At 49.8% G+C, this 23,738-nt stretch overlaps 1 protein-coding gene across 1 annotated transcript in view; it reads right to left on the bottom strand.

Moving 5' to 3' along the window:
• The window catches only part of nhej1 (nonhomologous end-joining factor 1), a 289,544-nt gene extending 267,306 nt beyond the window's left edge, over nucleotides 1-22,238 (bottom strand). The window contains exons 1-2 of the mRNA XM_085986798.1: nucleotides 22,038-22,238; nucleotides 18,880-19,092 (exon numbers count right to left, since the gene is read on the bottom strand). Coding sequence (XP_085842924.1) covers nucleotides 18,880-19,092; nucleotides 22,038-22,223 — 399 coding nt within the window. The 5' untranslated portion in view covers nucleotides 22,224-22,238. The remainder of the gene's footprint in view (nucleotides 1-18,879; nucleotides 19,093-22,037) is intronic.
• Between the last annotated feature and the right edge of the window lie 1,500 nt (nucleotides 22,239-23,738).

The following is a 23,738-nucleotide window of genomic DNA, read 5'->3' as shown; positions in this document are numbered from 1 at the left end:
GAGCCAAGCTTCACGACCTGAATCCAACCCATTACCAAGACCACAGACCTCCACAACATCACCAGCCTCTGCACTGCCAAAAGTCTAATATTGTAGGAATGGTCAATTCCTATCTGGAGATCGAGTTCGACACAGGCAATCAATCAAAAAGGTTTTAATGTCAAACTAACGAGTTTAAATAGATTGATGCAAGAGAACTATGAATACAGGTCTTAACAGGTCGGAGGCTCCACGAGGACTGCCTGGGCGGTCCCGTGGATGGCGTCATGACGTCATCACGTTTTTCCCACGTTTGGGTGATCACGTGATTAACGGCATGACGTCATTGCGTTTGCCCGCGCTCTTAAAGGGGCCGCGCACTGTACATGCAAACAGTATATACAATGGTACAGATTTAGTCTGTAGCTAACACATCGTTAAAGGGAATTATGTACAGTTGTTCAGAGTCCCTCAGTGGCTCTGCCACAATATAATACTTTAGCCATCTAAAGAACAAACTTGCATTTCTATAGAACCTGTAATGACTTCAGGACAACCCAAAGCGCTTTACAACCAATGAAGTATTTATGAAGTCACTGCTGTAATATAGGAAACACGACAGCCAATTTGTGCACAGCAAAGTCCCACAAACAGCAATGAGATAATGACCAGATAATCTGTTTTTAGTGATGTTGGTTGAGGGATAAACATTGGTCAGGACACCGGGGAGAACTTCCCTGCTCTTCTTCAAAATAGTGCCATGGGATCTTTTATGTCCACCCGAGAGAGCAGACAGGGCCTCAGTTTAATGTCTTACATAAGAACATAAAAGATAGGAGCAGGAGTCAGCCATACGGCCCCTCGAGCCTGCTCCACCATTCAATAAGATCATGGCTGATCTTCGACCTCAACTCCACTTTCCCGCACTAATCCCATATCCCTTGATTCCCTTAGAGTCCAGAAATCTCTCGACCTCTGTCTTGAATATACTCAACGACTGAGCATTCACAGGCCTCTGGGGTAGAGAATCCCAAAGATTCACAACCTTCTGAGTGAAGACATTCACCCGCAAGACGGTGCCCTCGACAGTGCAGCGCTCCCTCAGCGCTACACTGGGAGTGTCGGCCTGGATTTTTGTGCTCAAGTCCCTGAAACCCACAACCTTCTGACTCAGAGGTGAGAGTGCTACTCCTGAGCTACAGCTGACACTCTAGACTCCATTTCTAGATGCCAACAGTGCACAAAGACCAGTTAATTGGCAGTCAACTGTACCTTAGTGAGAGGTAGAAGGTTCATGTCCCACCCCAGAGACCTGTGCACAAAAATCTAGGCGGACACTCTGGTGCAGTACTGAGGGAGTGCTGCACTGTCAGAGGTACCGTCTTTCAGATGAGACGTTAAACGGAGGCCCCGTCTGCTTTCTCAGATGGACGTAAAAGATCCCGTGGAATTATGTCGAAGAGCAGGGGGAGTTATCCCCAGTGTCCTGGCCAATATTTATCCCTCAATCAACATCACTAGAACAGATTTTCTGGTCATTATCACATTTCTGTTTGTGGGAGCTTGCTGTGTGCAAATTGGCTGCCACGTTTCCTACATTACAACAGTGACTACACTTCAAAAGTACTTCATTGGCTGTAAAGCACTTTGGGATGTCCTGAGGTCATGAAAGGCGCTATATAAATGCACATCTTTCTTATTTTCCTGCACTGCCGGATGTAAAATTGGATGGTAGCAAATTGTCAGGTTCCCCCTACAGCTAACTTGTTAAAACAAATGGATGATTATCCCAGTAGCGTGTATTTGTGGAAACGCCACCTTTTCTAATCCTGTTGACAGTTCACTTTCGGTTCCAAACAAGACTATCTGTTAAAAAGAATTACATTTTATAATTGCCCATTTATACTTAAAAAGTGCGAGCGTCACCATCGGAAAACGCCTTATAAAAACAAACACAATCCCACAGGATTAGCTCACATTCCATTTGCTTTTTCCATGCCGGTTCCTAGATTTCCCCTCCCTCCCCAATATATTTGCTTAAACAGTGAGTACTGATGGCATCACTGGGGGAAACTGCATGGAAGGAGTCACTGAGTCGAACAGGAGGAAGACAAATTTCAATTGGTTGGAGTGTACACTCAAATTAACATCGGTGGAGACTGACAGCATCAATGGCTGTGCACGGGTTAGTTCAGCTGCCTTGCGCTCTCAGAGTTGGGTCACCTCTCCAAACTAGACCACCCGCACCCCCACCCCATGCCCTCCCCCCGCTGACAAATAGCACTACTTCACCCTTACTGCCACTGGGTGCCATCTGTGGCTCAGTGGGTAGCACTTTCACCTCCGAGTCAGGAGGTTGAGGGTTCACGTCCCACTCCAGAGACTTCGGCACCTGATCCCAGCTGACACTCAGTGCAGTGCTGAGGGAGTGCTGCACTGTCGCAGGTGCCATCGTTTGGATGAGACGTTAAACCGAGGCCCCCGTCTGCCCTCTCAGATCTCACGGCACTATTTGAAGAAGAGCAGGGGAGTTCTCCCCGGTGTCCTGGCCAATGATTATCCCTCAACCAACATCACTAAAAACAAATGAACTGGTTATTTATCTCATGACCAAACTGTGCACAAATTGGCTGCTGCTTTTCTCTACACTGCAACAGGGACTCCACTTCAACAATAATTCACTGACTCTGAAGCGTTTTGGGATGCCCCGAGAACATGAAAGGCATTATATAAACGCAAGTTCTTTCTTTCTAACTATGCTTTAGTGTCAGCCTGGCTGTGTTGGTAATACTACCTGACATGAATCTTGTCATTCATGTGACAATGACTTACGTAATAATACTGGGCGGCCTGCTGATGGCGCTGTCCAGGGAGAGCATAAATACTCAGGCATGGGCCCAGCTTGTGCAGGACATTCTTTAACAGGAACTAGTGAAGGACACAACTAGATCTCCATGTTGAAAAACAGTTGATTAAAGATTTGTTTAACGCTTAGACCAAGTGCCTAGTAATTTTCTTACGTCACTATCCTTTGAGACAGATACCACTCCACTGACTTGAGCACATAATCCAGGCTCACACTTCAGTGCAGTACTGAGGGAGTGCTGCACTGTCAGAGGAGCCGTTCTTCAAGAGGACATGTTCAATTAAGACCCTTGCTGCCTGTTCAGCTAGGCATGAAAGATCCCAAGACCCTATTGGAAGAAGAGCGGGAAGAGCTGCTGGTGCCTTCCTCCCTCAACGAAATACCATCAAAACATTGAACTGATCATTCACCTCACAGCTACTTGTCAGACCTTGCAGTATGCACACATTCTTCTCCTTCTTAGGCAGTCCCTCGGAACCGAGGATGACTTGCTTCCACGCTAAAAATGAGTTCTCCGGTGACTGATGAGTCCAGTGCATGCATTCACTGACACAGTGACAGCATCTCAAATTAATTCATCGTGTACGAGCTGCTTGGGGATGGGCGGAGAGACATTATAGGGCGCTGTACAAATGCTTCCTCCTCTTGTCACCTCGAGCTTCAATTTCTCCAGGGTGCTTCGCACTGCCCTCTAGTGTTGAGGTCATAGAATCACAGAATGATGAAAGCACAGAAGGAGGCCATTCGGCCCAACGTGCCTGTGCCGGCTCTTTGAAAACGAGCTCTCCAAATCAGTCCTGCTCCCCCTCGCTCTTTATACATAGCCCTGCAAATTTATCCCCTTCAAGTAGTTAAGTTCCTGTAAAAGAATGAGGAGGAGAGAGTCGCTTTGATTCCAACACAGAAGATACAGGGAGATGGGGAGAACATGTCGGATGAGGTATTTGCAGTTTACAAATAAATAAAAGGCACAATAGCAAATACAGTGGCCTTTAACGTAAAAAGAACTTGCATTCATATAGCACCTTTGACAAGCTCAGGACATCCCAAAGTGTTTTACAGCCAATGAAGTGTAGTCTCTGTTGTTTTGTTGGAAACGCAGCAGACAATTTGTACGCAGCAAGGTCCTGAAAAACACAGCACTGCGCTAATGATCACTTGATCTGTTTTTAAGTGATGCTGGTTGAGGGATAAATACTGGCCAGGACACCAGAGAGAACTCCCCTGCTCTTCTTCAAAATAGTGGCCGTGGGATCTTTTATGGTCCAACTGGGAGGGCAGACGGCACCTCGGTTTAACATCTCATCCGAAAGACAGTACCTCTGACAGTGCAGCAATCCCTCAGTACTGGCAATGGGAGCCTAGACAACGTAGAATGACTTTCTGATTGATGCGCTATCAATTACTCATAAAAGACTGAGAGTTAAGAGAGTAACTAAAGGCTTTTATTAACAAAAGAATGAAGGTCTGCCTCGAGTGGTCGACCGGTCCAGAATACAAAGGGGCTGGGGAGCAGTCACCTTTATACTAGGACTTGTGGGAGGAGTCAGCCGAGGCATGTCCAGGCATGTACACAGTGGAATACAAACAGTGGTTTACCACATTCACCCCCTGTTTAAAATTGAGTCCGGCGGGGTGAAGTGTATTAAAAGTTAGTGTATTGGAGTCTCTCCGGAGGTCTTGTCTGCCGCTGTGATCGGCGTGGCGACGGCAGAGGTAGTGGAGCTTCCGGCGTCGAGTCCCGCGTAGGCTGTGGCACAGGCGTGTCGTCCTCGTAGATGTCGAGCGGGTCGCTGGGCCCAGGCCTGCCGTCTGCTGGGGCTGGATATCGGATCGTGGGGGGGGGGGGGGGGGTGGTAGTGAGTAGTGGGTTACTGCGGCCCCCGAGGGTGCAAGGTCTCTTATGGAGACTGTGTCCTCCCGCCCGTCCGGGTATGCAATGTAAGCATACTGGGGGTTGGCGTGGAGGAGGTCGACCCTCTCGACCAGGGGGTCCGTTTTATGGGTCCTCACGTGCCTTCTCAGTAGGACCAGCCCTGGGGACGTCAGCCATGGCGGTAGCGATGTCCCCGATGTGGACTTCCTTGGGAAGACAAACATTTTCTCATGAGGGGTGGCGTTAGTGGCAGTGCAGAGCAGTGACCGAATAGAGTGGAGCGCATCGGGGAGCACATCCTGCCAGCGGGAGGTTGGAAGGCCCCTAGACTTTAAGGTTAGCAGGGCGGCCTTCCAAACTGTCGCATTTTCTCTTTCCACCTGTCCGTTCCCCCGGGGGTTGTAACTGGTGGTCCTGCTTGTGGCAATACCCCTAGTTAGCAGGTACTGACGGAGTTCATCGCTCATAAACGATGAGCCCCGGTCGCTATGGATATAGCTGGGGAAACCGAACAGGGTGAAGAGGTCGTTCAGACATTTAATGACCGTGGCACTGGTCATGTCCGGGCAGGGGATGGCGAACGGGAAACGGGAGTACTCATCAATAATATTGAGGAAGTACACATTGCGGTCGGAGGAGGGGAGAGGCCCTTTAAAATCAACGCTCAGGCGCTCGAAGGGGCGAGTGGCTTTTATCAGGTGGGCCCTGTCTGGTCTATAAAAGTGCGGTTTGCACTCAGCGCAGACTTGGCAGTTCCTGGTCATGGTCCTGACCTCCTCAATAGAGTAAGGCAGGTTGCGGGCCTTGATGAAGTGGAAGAACCTGGTGACCCCCGGGTGGCAGAGGTCATTGTGGAGGGCCCGCAGTCTATCGATCTGCGCGCTGGCGCAGGTGCCACGCGATAGCGCATCCAGGGGTTCATTGAGCTTCCCGGGCCGGTACAGGATCTCGTAATTGTAGGTGGAAAGTTCGATTCTCCACCTCAAGATCTTGTCATTTTTGATTTTGCCCCTCTGCTTGTTGTTAAACATGAAAGCAACTGAACGTTGGTCAGTGAGCAGGGTAAATCGTTTTCCGGCCAGGTAGTGCCTCCAATGACGCACAGCCTCCACAATCGCCTGGGCCTCCTTCTCAACAGCGGAGTGTCTGGTCTCCGGGCCTTGGAGGGTTCGTGAAAAGAAGGCCACGGGTCTCCCCGCCTGATTGAGGGTAGCGGCCAGGGCAAAGTCGGACGCGTCGCTTTCCACCTGGAAGGGGATGGATTCGTCCACTGCGTGCATGGTGGCTTTGGCAATGTCTTCCTTGATACGGTGGAAGGCTAAGTGGGCCTCTGCCGTCAAGGGAAAAGAGGTGGACTTGATCAGCGGATGGGCCTTGTCCGCATAGTAGGGGACCCACTGGGCATAATAGGAGAAAAACCCTAGGCACCTCTTCAGGGCCTGGAGGCAGTGGGGCAGTGGGAGTTCCATAAGGGGACGCATCCGGTCGGGGTCGGGGCCGATGACTCCGTGTTCCACAACACAGCCAAGGATGGCGAGGCGGTTTGTGCGGAATATGCACTTCTCCTTGTTATATGTCAGGTTCAGGAGTTGGGCGGTGCGGAGGAATTTTTCGAGGTTTGCGTCATGGTCCTGCAAGTCACGGCCGCAGATGGTCACATTGTCCAGATATGGGAAAGTGGCCTGCAACGCATTTTGATCTACCATCCGGTCCATCTCCCTTTGGAAGATGGAGACCCCGTTGGTGACGCCAAAGGGAACCCTAAGGAAGTGGTAGAGGCGGCCGTTTGCCTCAAAGGCAGTATACTGGCGGTCCTCAGGGCGGATAGGGAGCTGGTGGTATGCTGATTTCAGGTCAATGGTCGAGAAGACGCTGTACTGCGCGATCTGGTTGACCATATCAGCTATGCGGGGGAGTGGGTAGGCGTCCAGCAGGGTGTAGCGATTTATTGTCTGGCTGTAGTCGATGACCAGGCACTGCTTCTCGCCGGTCTTAACGACCACAACCTGGGCTCGCCAGGGGCTGGTGCTGCCCTCAATAATCCCTTCCTTCAGGAGCCGCTCCACTTCGGTTTTAATGAAAACCCTGTCCCCGGCACTGTATCGCCTGCTCTTTGTGGCGATGGGCTTACAGTCGGGGGTGAGGTTAGCAAACAGTGGGGGGGGGGGGTGACTCTGAGTGTGGAGAGGTTGCACCTGGTGCGCGGCGGGCAATTTGGGAGCTGCTGGCTGCGGACTGTGAGTGGGGGTAGGGGTCCACCGTACGCCATCGTAACACTTTTAAGGTGGCACTGAAAATCTAACCCCAGCAGGACGGCAGCGCAGAGGTCGGGCAGGACCAGAAGTTTAAAATGATCGTACACGGTCCCGTCTACTACGAGTGTCACTACGCAGTAGCCGCCGATGTCCGCCGACTGGGACTCGGAGGCCATAGAAATCCGCTGGTGCGCAGGCAGGACTGGGAGAGAGCAACGCCGCACCGTGTCGGGGTGGATGAAGCTCTCCGTGCTCCCAGAGTCAAAAAGTCAGATTGTGTCGTGGCCATTTACCTTAATGTCCATTGTGGAGCTGGCCAGCTGGTGCGGTCTCGCTTGGTCCAGTGTAACGGATGCCAGCGTAGGGGTCGGTGTGTCGCTGCGGGTATCAGATGAGGCGGTGTTGGGGGCCTGCTGCGTTCCGGCTGTCGTCCAAGATGGCGGCGTCCATGATCCCCATGTGGCTGGAGGCGTCCAAAATGGCTGCTGTACCGGTGGTTCGCACATGGCCGGGGAGGCCCAAGATGGCGGCCCGCATGGCCCACACGCGGCGCTGCTGGGGTTCGGAGTGGCTTTGGCCCTGCAGACGTTAGCGTAGTGTCCCTTCTTCCCGCAGCCCGAGCAGATCGCGTTTTTCGCCGGGCAGCGCGCTCTGGGGTGTTTTGCCTGGCCACAGAAGTAGCATTTCTGGCCTTGGGGCACTGCTGTCTGGCCTTGGGACACTGCTGCGGTAGTTGGGCCGTTGCTGGGGTGTGGCTGGGGTGGCACGGCGCTATGAGGCGGTCCTACCGTGTCCCAGGCTGTCATTCCCGCAGCGTCCACGGTGCAGAGGAGTAGGCATCCATGCCCCGGTAGGCTGCATCCAATGATAGTGCGAGTTCAGAGGCCTTGTTGAGGTCGAGGTCACTCTGCTCCAACAGTCGCTGTCGGGTGTAATTGGATCTGTGGCCCGCTACAAAAGCGTCCCGGATAAGTTCCTCTGTGTACACGGCGGCCTTTACATCCTTACAACCACAGGCCCGGCCAAGCACAGAGAGTGCCTGAAGGTATTCCACGGTCGATTCCCCAGGTTGTTGTTTACGACTCCCCAGAAGGTGCCTGGCGTACACTTCGTTCACTGGGCGCGTGTACTGGTCCTCGAGGAGCTTGATAGCGTCCGCGTACGAGGTCGCGTCTTGGATGACCAAGTACACTCGGTGGTTCACTTTGGAGGTCAGGACATCCAGTTTGTCCTCGTCCGATTTGATTGCTGCGGAGGCGGTCAGGAATTTTTCGAAACACTTAAGCCAGTGAGTAAACTTGGTGGATGAGTCCGCCTCCCGATGATCTAAGTCCAGGCATGCTGGTGTGAGGATCTTCTCCATTATAAAAATGTTGTTAATAAAATTGATGCGCTATCAATTACTCATAAAAGACTGAGAGTTAAGAGAGTAACTAAAGGCTTTTATTAACAAAAGAATGAAGGTCTGCCTCGAGTGGTCGACCGGTCCAGAATACAAAGGGGCTGGGGAGCAGTCACCTTTATACTAGGACTTGTGGGAGGAGTCAGCCGAGGCATGTCCACAGTGGAATACAAACAGTGGTTTACCACACTGATGCACTTTAAAAAGGGGATGGGGGGGCGGGAAATGGTTGTGGGATCAAACACTGAAAGGGAAGCCATTTTAGCTCCAGAATTGTTTGGAGTGGCAAAGAGAGAGGAGGAGAGGGCTGAGGCTCGGAGCTTTCCACAGTCAGACACTGTTTAAACAGCCGAGATGAGAGCAAGAAATGCTTCCTTTTTGTAAAAAAAAGGTACTTAAAGGACTCTGGCGCCTGGGTTTAATTAAATCACGACACTGGGTTTGTAAAAAATGAGAAAAATTTACATTTCTGAGCGAGAGAAAAAAGAAAATCACAGCCACATAATTAAAAAGAGCGCCTGACGGGGCAAAGCAGCTATTTATCTCTCACAGGAGGGAGACGCCAAACGCGTCAGACGACAGACGAGCTTCCAAAGCAGCCTCGAGCAATGGCTGAGGCCAAGAGAGCAGCTTCCGAAGCCTGCTCCACCGCCAGTTCAAACCTCTCCCTCCTCAGCCGCCCGCCCACTCAGGCTGGTTCAGACGGGTCCTCTGCAGAGGCTTTGGTCTCCGTTCCATGGCTTCTTGGCAGTCACGGGATCCCTGAGAGGTAGTCAGCCCAGCATTCTGTGAACCTGTATCGTTACCCCAAACTCCTCCCCCCGTTTACCCTCCAGCCCCCCCACTCCCCTCCCCAGGTCCTTCGCCTCCGAGTCAGAAGGTCGCAGGTTCAAGTCCCACTCCAGAGACTCGTGCACACAATCCAGGCCGGCACGCCCAGTGCAGTACTGAGGGAGCGCTGCACTGTCGGAGGTGCCGTCTTTCGGATGAGACGTTAAACTGAGATCTCGCCTGTCCTCTCAGGTGGGCGTAAAAGATCCCATGGCACTATTTCATCACAGAAGGCAGTAGAGGCCAATTCATTAAATATATTCAAGAAGGAGTTAGATATATTTCTTGAGGCTAAAGGGATCAAGGGATATGCGGAGAAAGCAGGGACAGGGTACTGAATTTGGATGATCAGCCATGATCTCATTCAATGGTGGAGCAGGCTCGAGGGGCCGAATGGCCTACTCCTGCTTCTATGTTTCTAAGAGCAAGTCAGCTCTCCCCGATGTCTTGGGCCAATGTTTATCCCTCAACTAACATCACTAAAAAAAATGTATCTGGTCATTATCACATTGCTGTTTGTGGGAGCTTGCTGTGCGCAAATTGGTTGCCGCGTTTCCTACATTACAACAGTGACTACACTTCAAAAAAGTACTTCATTGTCTGTAAAGCGCTTTTGAATGTCCTGAGGTTGTGAAAGGCGCTATATAAATGCAATGTCATTTTGCATTTTGCTATTTTCCATTTTGGCAGGAAGAATAAAAAAGAAGCATATTATCTAAATGGTGAGAGATTGCAGAGCTCTGAGATGCAGAGGGATCTGGGTGTCCTAGTGCATGAATCACAAAAGGTTACTATGCAGGTACAGCAAGTAATTAGGAAAGCTAATACAATGTTATCGTTTATTGCGAGGGGATTTGAATACAAAAGTAGGGAGGTTATGCTTCAGTTATACAGGGCATTGGTGAGACCACATCTGGAGCACTGTGTACAGTATTGGTCTCCTTATTTAAGGAAGGATGTAAATGCATTGGAAGCAGTTCAGAGAAGGTTTACTAGACTAATACCTGGAATGGGTGGGTTGTCTTATGAGGAAAGGTTGGACAGGCTAGGCTTGTATCTGCTGGAGTTTAGAAGAATAAGAGGTGACTTGATTGAAACATATAAGATCCTGAGGGGGTCTGGACAGGGTGGATGAGGAGAGGATGTTTCCTCTTGTGGGAGAATCTAGAACTAGGGGTCACTGTTTAAAAATCAGGGGTCGCCCATTTAAGACAGAGATGAGGAGAAATTTTTTCTCACAGAGGGTCGTGAGTCTTTGAAACTCTCTTCCTCAGAGGGCGGTGGAAGCGGAGTCTTTGAATATTTTTAAGGCAGAGGTAGATAAATTCTTGGTAAGCAAGGGGGTGAAAGGTTATCGGGGGTAGGCGGGAATGTGGAGTAATCGGATCAGCCATGATCTTATTGACTGGCGGAGCAGGCTCGAGGGGCCGAGTGGCCGACTCCTGCTCCTAATTCGTATGTTCGCCCTCGCTTGCTTTATTTCCCCCAATCAGCCACTCTCATGCCCTTTTATGTCCGATCATCCAACCATATCACCTTTTACTTCTCCCGTCAGGTACTTTGATTCCCCCCCACCTACCCCAACCCCTTGCCTCTCTCTGCATTTCCCTCCAGTGCATCAAAGCACTCACGGACCTTATTGTGGAGGATTACACGGACGTCTTGGCAATTGCTGATACAGGAAGTTACCCCTTGTCCCTCACCAAAGCCTCCATGTCTGGCTCTACGTTCCACTACCTGGCCTGCCTAACCTGCCCCTGGTGGCCTAGCCGACATTCTTCACTCAACGAAATACCATCAAAACAATGAAGGTCACACTTCGGCCTCGCCTCTGGCACCTTCTCCTGATTTGAGTACCTCACATTGTTCCACCCCTCGTCTTACTTTTAAAATCCTCATCGTCTACCACCCCATCGAAGCCCCAGTTTCTCTCCAAGGCTTCCTCCTTCAGCCTCTGCACCGAGTATCTTCAATAATCTCCATTTCCATCTCAGCCCATCTTTCTCTCTCTCTCTCCCTCTTCGGATTTCACTGTCCTCCCTAAACCTCTCCCTCCGTATAAACTCTCCGACCCACATCCACGGCCACCCCCTCAACCTTTGGCTATATCGTGTGGCCTATCTACTCCCATCATCTCGATCACACACAAGGCCACCTCCGATCACTTTCTTGTATCACCATCCTAAACCAACATCCCCCTCCCCCCACCACCCAACCCCGCTTCCTTCTGCATCCAGCTGTGGAAAATTCTCGCCCCCGCGCCCCCCAACTCACTTACGACTGCACTCTCAAGCGCGCAATGAAACAACTTTAACATAGCAAAATGTCCAAAAGCGCTTCACAGGAGAGATTATCAATCAAAAATTGACAGCGAGCCACAGAAGGAGATATCAGGACAGATGACGTAGGTTTTAAGGAGCGTCTTAAAGGAGGAGAGGTAGAGAGGCGGAGAGGTTCAGGGAGGGAATTTGCTCAACCATTCCCTCCTCTTCACCTTTGATGCCCTTATGCCTAGAAACTCCTGCAGTGTCTCTTATGCAGTCGATCACCGCCCCCCCGCCGCGGCTCTAACCTTCACTCCTTTAGGTCTCGGGGGAGGCGGGTGCAGACTTGAGCACATCTGGTGAGCAACTGATTTAGTCACCCATCACTCCTACAGGAACAAGGTCGGGCTGGGGAACTGAGCCACGATGCACCTTTGGGTCGGACACCAGAGCACAGCGGACTCCGTCTTCATTCGGCACTTCTCGGCTTTACCGACCACCGCGTATCGCAGGTAAATTGCGCTAGCACCAACGCGCCCGCTACAAGCGCTGGGAACTATATATTCACCAGGGAATACTGAACCATGGAAATGAAACATGAGTGCCTTATCAGCAAGAAAGGCTTGTTCTTGTACAGCACCTTTCACGATCTCAGGACGTTCCAAACCACTTTACAGCCATTCAAGTACTTTTGACATACAATCAATGTTGCATTTATAGAAACATAGAATCTTACAGCACAGGAGGAGGCCATTCGGGCCATCGTGTCTGCTCTCTGAAAGAGCTCTCCAATTAGTCCCACTCCCCCTGCTCTTTCCCTGTAGCCCTGCAACTTTCTCCCCTTCAAGTATTTATCCAATTCCCTTTTGAAAGTTACTACTGAATCTGCTTCCACCGCCCTTTCGAGCTGTGCATTTCGCGACATAATAACTCGCTGTGTAAAAAAAAATTCTCTTCTCCCCTCTGGTTCTTTTGCCAATCACCTTGAATCTGTAATAATGGAGGAAGCACGACAACGTCTCATAAACAGCACTGAGATAATGACAAGATAATCTGCATTAAGTGTTGGTTCAGGGATAAATATTGGCCGGACAGCAGGGAGATCTCCCCTGCTCTTCTTCGAAATAGCGCTGTGGGATCTTTTACATCCACCCAAGAGAGCAGACAGGGCCTCGGTTTAACGTCTCATCCGAAAGACGGCACCTCCGACAGCGCAGCGCTCCCTCAGCACCAGGCATTCAGATGACTCAAAGTCAATGCTGTGCTGTATTCGCTCATCTTATCGAAGTCACAGTTTAAAGGGGGCGGCGAGCTTCATACTCAAAAACTAACTTTAGCAAACAGGGCAAGAGGAAAATGAAACATGCCTCCCCCAGGCACACTCACTGTTGGTATTCTAACAAAGGCAAAAGGATCAGGCCTCCCACATTACCCCTCTCTCAGAATGCCTCAACCCATTGGAAGATTTTAAAGAAAATAGCAACAGGAGCAGGCCATTCAGCCCCGAGCCTATTCCGCCATTCAATTAGATAACGGCTGATCTGCACCTCAACTCCATTTACCCGCCTTTATTCCGCGATACCCTTACCCAACAAAAATCTTTCAATCTCAATCTGGAAAGTTTCAATTGACCCTCCAGTATGCAAAGCCATTTGGGGAGGCGGGGGGGGGGGGGAAGTGGGCGGAGAAGAGAATTCCACATTTCCACTACCCTTTGTGTGAAAAAGTGCTTCCAAATTTCACTCCCAAATGGCCTGGCTCTAATTTTAAGGTTACGCTCCCTTGCTCTGGACTCCCCCCCACCAGAGGAAATCGTTTCTCTCTATTTACTCTATTGAATCCTTTTATAATCTGGAAAAAAAACCTCGATTAGATCATACCTCAATCTTCTATACTCGAGGGAATACAAGCCTAGTTTAGGCAACCTGTCCTCATAATTTAACCCCTTTAGCCCCGGTATCATTCTGGTGAATCTGCGCTGCTCCCCCTCCAAGGCCAATATATCCTTCCTGAGGTGCGGGGCCCAGAACCGAACACAGTTACTACAGATGGGGTCCAGAGCTTAATACAATTGAAGCACAGGTACCTCCCCTTTGTATTCCAGCCCTTGAGGTAAAGGCCAACATTTCATTAGCCTGTTTGATTGCTTTATGATGTGTGGGTGGGGCTCGAAAAACCTGCAGATCTCCGTGGTTGGGGGGAAGGAAATCGCTTCCCCCCCCCCCCACCCACCCCCGGTACCTCCTGTCCTAGCTTGCAAAGGAGTGTTGACTACCTGAAAGGATGCAGCGCCATCTTTGCAGAAGATGCTTTTTCCTTCATTATTAGTGTACAGCAACAGGAATAACGCGCTCGCCATCCAACAAATACAGCCGGAAAAAAGTGCAGCATGCAGAATTCAAGACACTAGTCTAGATTTTCTCTAAGGTGTGCTATTAAAATAAATGGGTCGCTGCCTGCATTTAAAATAAAGATGCGTATAGTAACAGCACAAGTACAGGCCAGAATGGAGAAGATTGGGTAATTCTCCCCACCCCCTGTCAATGACTGCTGTAAGCATAGAAACACAGAAGATAGGAGCAGGAGTAGGCCATTAGGCCCCTCGAGCCTGCTCCGCCATTTAATGAGATCATGGCTGATCATCCAAATTCAGTACCCTGTCCCTGCCTTCTCCCCATATCCCTTGATCCCTTTAGCCTGAAGAAATATATCCAACTCCTTCTTGAATATATTTAAGAATGAATTGGCCTCAACTGCCTTCTGTGGTAGAGAATTCCACAGGTTCACCACTCTCTGGGTGAAGAAATTCCTCCTCATCTCAGTCCTAAATAGCTTACCCCTTATCCTTAGACTCCCCCGCCATCGGGAACATCCTTCCTGCATCTAGTCTGTCTAGTCCGGTTAGAATTTTATAAGTTTCAATGAGATCCCCTCTCATGCTTCTAAACTCCAGTGAATATAAGCCCAATCGACCCAATCTCTCCTCATACGTCATTTCCTGCCATCCCAGGTCTCAGTCTGGTGAATCTTCGCTGCACGCCCTCCATGGCAAGAACATCCTTCCGGAGATAAGGCAACCAAAACTGCACACAATACTCAAGGTGTGGTCTCACCAAGGCCCTGTACAACTGCAGCAAGACATCCTTGCTCCTGTACTCGAATCCGCTCGCTATGAAGGCCAACATGCCATTTGCCTTCTTAACCGCCTGCTGCACCTGCATGCTAACCTTCAGCGACTGGTGCACAAGGACACCCAGGTCTCGTTACGACTGGGATTAATTGTATCGCACATCATTTGTATTGTGTAACTATCCTCCGCTCACTGCATTTTGCTGGTGAAATCACCCTGCTTTTATCGGGAGACTTTGCTGTAGTTTCGGTCCTGAGCTCTGCTTGCTGTAGTTCGTAGAGACTGTTTAAATAGACTCTGTAGACTGTTTGCTGTAGTGCGCTGTTTAAACAGACTCTGTAGACTGTTTGCTGTAGTGCGCTGTTTAAACAGACTCTGTAGACTGTTTGCTATAATGCGCTGTTTAAACAGACTCTGTAGACTGTTTGCTGTAGTGTGCTGTTTAAACAGACTCTGTTTGCTGAGTAAATAGACTTTTTTGCTGGAAGTCCTGCCACAAGTCCCGCCCCGCCTCCAACTCATTGGCTGACACATGGGGGGCGATTTTGCCAGCCCTGGGGAAGCGGGTTTGGAGGCGTGACTGCCGGGAAAATGGCAGAATCTGGGGGCAGGTGCCCATCCCGCCCCCAACCCGCCTCCGTGCCATCTTCCCAGGAGGCGGGTACCTGACACGTGCCGGGTCCCGTCTCCTGGAGGCGGGAAGAGGATTACAGCCACTTAACTGCCTGATAACAGGTAGTTAACAGGCAGTTAAGAGGATTATCCCCATTTTTCCACCAGAGGCGCGGGCTTCCCGACGTCGGGAAACCCCGCCAGGGTCACCGAGGCGAGCAGTGGATCTGCGGGAGTCGGAGGGATGCAAAAGTGCGCTGTGGAGGTAAGTGATGGGTGCAAGTGTGGAGAGGTAAGTATGTGGAGTGAGAGGAAAATGATAGAAAATGTTTACTTACCTTTCTTCCTTCCAGCAGGCTTCAACAGTTGGGGATGTGGAGACTCTCGCATCTCACCGGCAGAGGTGACAGAATGGCTGCTGCATTCTCCAATGCAGCAACCATCTAATTTCTGCTCACAAAAGAGGTTTGATGAGTCTTGAATACAAGGACGCATCAAACAACAGAGAATGTCAGTGTTGGACAGCTTCACAGAGCTGTCAAACGATGACAATTCATCTGTCATGAAACATCATACGCTGACGTTCTCTGTAACTGGCTTCCCCTTAATTGGCCTGCTAAGCCCGCTGGGCGGGCTTAACAAGGTCAATCAAGGGAAAATAGCGTGGGTTGGCCAGAAGTCGATGGAGGCGGCACTAAAACCCGAGAAGTGGGGGCCCCGCCTCCAAAAGCTCCCCATTGACAAAATCCAGCCCACGGTGTCAATACTCATTTCGTTAAAATAGTGCCAACCACAAAATCTAGAATACTGGGATCGGGGGAATTAGGAGTCTGACCAAACACTCCAGTTTCAAAATCTGTCCGATCGAATACATAGAATTCACAGCACAGAAAGAGGCCATTCGGCCCAACAGGTCTATGTCGGTGTTTATGCTTCACATGGTGGCTCCTCCCACCTTTACTTCATCTCACCCTGTACCCAACTGCAAAGTATTGCCAAAACCAACAGGATGAATTACAAGAGTATTAGCTAGATAAATAAAATTTCAGATCTAGATGGATAGTCTGTCTGTTTTGGGACTTCAGGGAAGCATTGCTCCGGTATCAAGTTCACCTCAGTCTCAAAAACAGTCACTATCTAAAGTGGGGTTGTTCTACCCCCTAGTGGAAAATGGTGGCACAGCAGCTTATGGTCGTGCTTTACTTCTTGCACCATCAGAAAGGCAGGAGGTGCACAGAGTCTTGCAGTTATGCAGCGCCTTTATCACTCAGAACTCCGCAAATGTCTTCGCGCACATGTCTTCGCGCACAATGAATTAGTTGCAGATAGCCACACTATTATCATTTCCCTGTGTCAGCCGTGGCTCAGTGGGTAGCACCCTCGCCTCTGAGTCAGAAGGTTGTGGGTTCAAGTCCCACTCCAGAGACTTGAGCACAAAAATCTAGGCTGACACCCCCAGTGCTGCACTGTCGGGGGTGCCATCTTTCGGATCAGACGTTAAACCGAGGCCCCGTCTGCTCTCTCAGGTGGACGTAAAAGATCCCATGGCCACTATTTTGAAGAAGTGCAGGGGGAGTTATCCCCGGTGTCCTGGGGCCAATATTTATCCCTCAATCAACATAAGAAAAACAAACGATCTTGTCATTATCACATCGCTGTTTGTGGGAGCTTGCTGTGCGCATACTGGCTGTCGCGTATCCCACTTTTCAACAGTGACTGCACTCCAAAAGTACTTCATTGGCTGTAAAGCGCTTTGGAGATGTCCGGTGGTCATGAAAGGTGCTATAGAAATGCAAGTCTTTCTTTTCTTTTTTAATAGTTCTGTGTCCAAAGCTATATATAACCTGTTTTGAGATCTCATTTTTAAAAACAGACACCGTCTTTAGCAATGAGATAGCCACACTGTCCGAACCTACAAACAGCAGCAAAGTGAATGCTTTGGGTGGTGTTGGCTGAGGGAGGGGTGAATCTTGGCCAGGACACTGGGGGACCTCCCCTGCTCTTCAGATACTGCCAGGGCAACCTTAATGGCAACAAAAACAAGTTTCTTATGTTTATTTGGTCAACAAAGGCATCAAAATAGGTTTTAAACCAGCGGTTACAAAATATTTGGATTAAAAGAAAAGGAATAGATTTTTTAAAATGGAGACAAAAGTTTTACAAAAAGTTGTCAATTTAACCTTTTCAATCCTTATTATTTGCCTGTTAATAATTCTATAACCAAAGATAAATAACCTGTGTTGATGTCTCATTTAAAGGCGTACACTATTGTTGGAGCGAGTGATTTGGCATTGAATCCAATCACAAACCCCTCAAACTTCGACATCACCTGTACCGTGACTAGCTGCCCAAGTGACAATGCTGAATTAAAAAGTCCCGGGTGCTGGTCTCTTGGGCGACGACAGGTCAAGACGGTCGGCCTTGGCTCAGATAAAGAGGAACTATTTCCTCTGGTTGGGGATGTCCAGAACGTACGAATTAGGAGCAGGAGTAGGCCATATGGCCCCTCAAGCCTGCTCCGCCATTCAATAAGATCACGGCAGATCTTCTTTCCAGGTGAAACAGCGATTTACTTGTACTTCTTGCAGTTTAGTATTCGCTGCTCACGCTGCGGTCTCCTCTCCATTGGGGAGACCAAATGCAGACTGGGTGACCGCTTTGCGGAACACCTCCGTTCAGTCCGTAAGGGGGACCCCGAGCTTCCGGTCGCCTGTCACTTTAATTCTTCGCGCCACTCCCACCCTCACTGATCCAACGAAGCTCAACGTAAGCTTGAGGAACAGCACCTCATCTTTCGATTAGGCATTTTACAGCTTTCTGGACTCAACGCGGAGTTCAACCATTTCAGACTATAACCCCTGCCCCTATTTTTTTCCAGACGGCAGTTGTTGATGATCCTGCTACACCCATTTGCATCTCTTCTAGACTCATCTTTTGTTTCTTTACTTGTCCTATTACCATCTCCTTTTACCTTGTACAATCATCCCTTTTGTCATTTAATCTCTCCTGCCTTCCATCTTAGCACAGACCTTCCCTTTTGTTCTTTCCTCACCTCCCCAACTTTCACTGTCCCTGCACTTGCTTAAAATCAGTTGCATCTCGAACTTTTACCACTCTGTTTCTCTCTCCACAGATGCTGCCTGACCTGCCGAGTGTTTCCAGCATTTTCTCTTTTTATTTCTGATTTCCAGCATCCGCAGTGTTTTGCTATGGTTTTGTTTGGCTGATATTCTACACCAAATCCACTTTCCCACCCGATCTCCATACCCCTTGATTGAACAAAGCAGGAAATCCTTAAAACTAGAGCTAGGGCATTTAGGAGGGAAAATCAGGGAGCACTTCTTCACACAAAGGGTAGTACAAATCTGGAACTCTCTCCAGGCAACCCCCCCCCCCCCCAAAAAAAAAGCTGTGGGTCAGCCGTGAGCTGATAGAATGGCAGGAACGGAACAGGCACGAGGGGCTGAATGGCCTCTTCCTGTTGCTAATGCTCCATCGTTCAAGTCCAGTTCGCTGAGGCAAGACAGGAGAGCGTCCTACCCTGTCGCCTTACCCACTCCCCTTGCCCATCGGCCTGGCTTGACCTCCCCATATCCCCCCCCCCCCCCCCCACCCTCCTGATGCAGTACCAGCGGCAGAGGATGCGTGCGGGCGCAGTACATACCATGCTCAGGGGAGCCTCAGTGCAGTGGAAGGCCCAGTAGAAAGGGACGCCGGATAACTCGCTCCGCAGGCCGACGCTGAGCAGATTCCGAGCTCGCTCGCACGTGAAGCCGGGGAGGGGATCACCGCCTCCGCCTCGCAGCAGGGGAGCCACCGCCTCGCGGAGGTGCCGGCAGAACGCGGACACCGGCGCCGTCAGACGCTTGTTCAGCTCCTGCGAAGGACAGAATCACGTTGAGGGCAATGTGCTAGGGTGAGACGTGCAGTGAAAAGGAGAGGCAGTAATAGAAGAACATAAAGAAAGAACTTCACAGGACCGTAATCAAACAACATTTTTGACACTGAGCCACAAAAGGAGATATTAGGACAGATGGAGGTAGGTTTTAAGGAGCATCTTAAAGGAGGAGCGAGGCAGAGAGGCGGATATTATTCTGGGAGGGAATTCCAGAGCTTAGGGCCTAGGCAGCTGAAGGCACGGCTGCCAATGGTGGAGCGATTTCAAAATTGGGGATGCGCTAGGGCCAGAGATCCCGAAGGCTTGTAGGCCTGGAGGAAGTTACAGGCGAGGCCCTGGAGGGATTTGAAAACAAGGATGAGGATTTTAAAATTGAGGCCTTGCCGGACCGGGAGCCAGTGAGAGATAAATATTGGCAAAGACCCTGGGGAGAACTTCCCCTGCTCGAGTGCCGCGGGATCTCTCACCCGAGAGAGCAGACGGTGCCTCGGTTTAACGTCTCATCCGCAAGACGGCACCTCCGATGGTGCAGCACTGAGGACTGTCAGCCTAGATTATATGCTCAAGTCTCTGGAGTGGAAATACCCGCTGACTCAGAGGCAAGAGGAGTAGCACTGAGACACGGCGGTAAAGCGCTTTGGGGCGTCCTGAGGTCATGAAAGGCGCTATATAAATGCAATCCTTTCCTTCTCCACACTGCATGATTGACTCTTAATGGCCACTGAAGTGGCTTAGCAAGCCACGTGTTCGCTTACGAATGGGCAAGTAAAGCAACCTTGCCGGTGTTCCCACATTCCAAGAATAAATATTTAGCAATAATGCTTTATAGCAGTCTGCAGATGGCTGCGGGATGGAAGGGAGAGGGGTGCTGGTAGATGAGGAACAACCGAGCTAAACACACCAGATACATCCCCACACACACACAGAAAGGAGATTCCAGCCCTGGACAATAAAAGTGGAAACATTCCAATTCCCCAGTGCCGAGCTCCCTCAAGGCTCAGTGCTTGGGCCTCAGCTATTTACAATCTATATCAATGATTTAGATGAGGGAGCCGAGTTTGCTAATGATACAAAGTTAAGTAGGAAAGTAAGCTGTGAGGAGGACGCAAAGAGGCTGCAAAAGGATATAGGCAGGTTACGTGAGTGGGCAAGATCACGACAGATGGAATATAGTGTGGAGAAATGTGAAGTTATCCACTTTGGTAGGAAAAATAGAAAGGCAGAATATTTTTTAAATGGTGAGAGATGGGAAATGTTGGTATTCAGAGGGAGCTGGGAGTCCTTGTACACAAATCATAGAAAGTTAACATGCAGGTACAGCAAGCGTGTGGGTTAGGTTGATTGGCTATGATAAATTGACCCTTAGTGTTAGGGGGATTAAATACGTGGGGTTACGGGGATCGGGTGGGATATGTGTCGGTGCAGGCTCGATGGGCCGAAATGGCCTCTATCTGCACTGTGGGGTTTCTGTGATTCTGTGAAGCAATTAGGAAAGTAAATGGTATGTTATACTTCAATCCCTTTATAATAAAGGCTAAGAGTAAAGAAGTCTTACTACAATTATATAGGGCCTAGGTGAGACCACCGGAAATCTCTCTTACCTGAACCTACTCCTGAATTTTGTTGGTTAAGTTTTACTTCACATTAGTGGCCGTGTAACCGGGGTTCCGGGATCTGTGGCCGTGTAACCGGGGTTCCTGGATCTGTGGCCATGTAACCGGGGTTCCTGGACCTGGAGTATTGTGTACAGTTTTTGTCTCCTTACCTAAGGAAGGACATGCTTACCATTGAGGGAGTGCAACGAACGTTCACCAGGCTGATGCCTGGGACGGGGGGAGATTGTCCTAGGAGGAGAGATGGGGTAGACTAGGCCTATATTCTTTCGAGTTTAGAAAAATGAGAGGTGATCTCATTGAAACATAACATTTTGAGGGGGATTGGCAGGGTAGATGCTGGGAGGATGTTTCCCCTGGCTGGGGAGTCTAGAACTAGGGGGCACAGTCTCAGCCATTTGAGACTGAGATGAGGAGAAATGTCTTCACTCAGAGGGCGGTGAATCTTTGGAATTCTCTACCCCAGAGGGCTGTGGAGGCTCAGTCGTTGAGTATATTCAAGACAGAGATCGATAGATTTTTGGATATTAAGGGAATCAACGGAATGGGGGGGGGGGGGGGGGGGCGGCGGTGGAAGGCGTGGACAATGGAGTCGAGGTAGAAGATCAGCCATGATCATCTCCTGCTCCTATTTCTTATGTTCGTATGTTCATCTTACTGGGCAAAACACTTTGAGTTACAAAATAAAGAAAGAAAATGCTGGAAATACTCAGCAGGTCAGGCAGCATCTGTGGAGAGAGAAACAGAGTTAACGTTTCAGGTCGATGACCTTTCGTCAGAACTGGAAAAAGTTAAGAGATGTACAGGAAACTCATTTTTATCCGGCACCGACGGGACCGGCGTGCTGCCGGTTTATCAAAAAGTCCGGATTACAGAGAGGTATAGTAAAAGGTACGAGAGCCCCGTACACGGCCACAGATCCGGGCGTCCCTGTTGCATGGCAACAGGTGCAGGAACCCCGGTTACACGGCCACAGATCCAGGAACCCCGGTTACACGGCCACTAATATGAAGTAAAATTTACCTGAACCTACTCCTGAATTTTGCCGGTTAAGAGATTTAAGAGAGATTTCCGGTTATTTAGGTGCCGGTAAAAAGAGAGTTTCCTGTAACAAGTTTTAAGCAAGTGCAGGAGCAGGGAAGGGGGGGGGGGGGGGGGGGGGAGGGGAAGGGGAGGAAAGAACAGTAGGGAAGGTCTGTGATAGGGTGGAAGGCAGGAGAGGTTACAGGACAAAGGGGATGATTGCACGAAGCAAAAGGTCCTTTTTAGTCAAGCAATTGCTATGTTCGTAACATGAATCCAAAGACGTACCTGCGCCCTTTGTTTGAGGTCATCAGAGTTCATCTCCTCCCACCAGACGCTGTCGCGATCCGAGAGCATCAGTCTGTAGGCAGCATCGCTGAAAGAGGCCTTCAGCAGGAAGGAAGAGTCACCAATGCATACAGAGATCCATGGCTGAGCGAGCAGATCATCAGCCATCCTCTCCAACACAGCCATTGGATGGAATTTTGTTGCTCTGGAATTAAAGACAGACAGACTTGCATTTCTACAGCGTCTTTCACAACCTCAGGACATCCCAAAGCGCTTTACAGCCAATGAAGCACTTTTTGAAGTGTAGTCGCTGTTGTAATGTAGGAAACGCGGCAGCCAATTTGCGCACAGCAAGCTCCCACAAACAGCAATGTGATAATGGCCAGATAATCTGTTTTTTAGTGATGTTGGTTGAGGGATAAATATTGGCCAAGACACCGGGGAGAACTCCCCTGCTCTTCTTCGAAATAGTTTTGCGGGATCTTTTACGTCCACCTGAGAGGGCAGGCAGGGCCTCGGCTTAACATCTCATCTTAAGGACGGCACCTCCGACAGAGCAGCACTCCCTCAGCACTGCCCTGGAGTGTCAGCCTAGACTTTTGTGCTCAAGTCTCTGGAGCGGGACTTGAACCCACAACCGTCTGACTCAGAGGCGAGAGTGCGCTCCACTAAGCCAAAGTAGACATGGCTGGTTAGTGCTGGAGGCAACGTTCTCTGATACACGTCAGCTCCTGCTGCAGCCCTCGTGACTCCTAATCGAGGGGGATAAAAATAGGGTCAGGAAAAGTCCATTTTGCTCAACAAGCATATTCTTACCCAGATCAGGAGAGACTAAAGAGGCTAGAAAAGAGAAGACCGAGGGGTGACCCGATAGAGGTCTTTACTACACCTACTACAACAACTTGTATTTATATAGCGCCTTTAACGTAGTAAAACGTCCCAAGGCGCTTCACCGGAGCATTAAAAGACAAAAGATTTGACACCGAGCCACATAAGGAGAAACTAGGGCAGGTGGCCAAAACAGACTTAAACAGAGTTTCATTTGAGAATCTGGAAAGAGTGGGAATTCGGAGAAGAGGGGGAAGGAGTTGCTGCTTTTTGCCTACACTACTTGTAGTGCTTTGTGTTACCGGTAGATATTTAATTTCAGTACCCGTAACTTAATCTAGATCAAGTAAGTAGTCAAGAAACTACACTGTAAACTAAGTTACCTAATTACAAATTTAATTACATTTAATTAAATAAATCAAGGTCATATAGGGACGGCAGTGCAGGCGGTGTGCTGCAACTGCAGCATGTGGGAGTTTGTGGAGGGCATTGTGATCCCAGACAACCACGTTTGCAGTAAGTGCCTGCATCTTGAGGAACTTCAGCTCAGAATTTGTGAGCTGGAGTCTGAGGTGCAGACATTGCGGGGCATCAGGGAGGGGGAGAGTTACCCGGACACTTTGATCCAGGAGGTAGTCACACCCCTTAGGTTAGGTAGTGGTACAGGTCTGGTTAGTGGTCAGGGACAGGAGGATGTGACTGCAACTCAGGCAGATAAGGGGACCCCAGGTGAAGTGCTGGAGGAGCCTCGGCATTTGTCCTTATCCAACAGGTATGAGGTTCTTGCTGCCTGTGTGGATGAGCAAGCTGACCATGGCACCGTGGTGCAGGAGACCATTCAAGTGGGGGGGGGGGGGTGAAAGGGAAGGTAGT

This window comes from Somniosus microcephalus, chromosome 4, assembly GCF_052327205.1.
Source record: "Somniosus microcephalus isolate GS21.2 chromosome 4, FLI_Smic_1.0, whole genome shotgun sequence".
Lineage (NCBI taxonomy): Eukaryota > Metazoa > Chordata > Chondrichthyes > Squaliformes > Somniosidae > Somniosus > Somniosus microcephalus.
The sequence above is the reverse complement of the archived record's forward strand: the minus strand, read 5'-3'. Positions and strand labels throughout refer to the sequence as shown.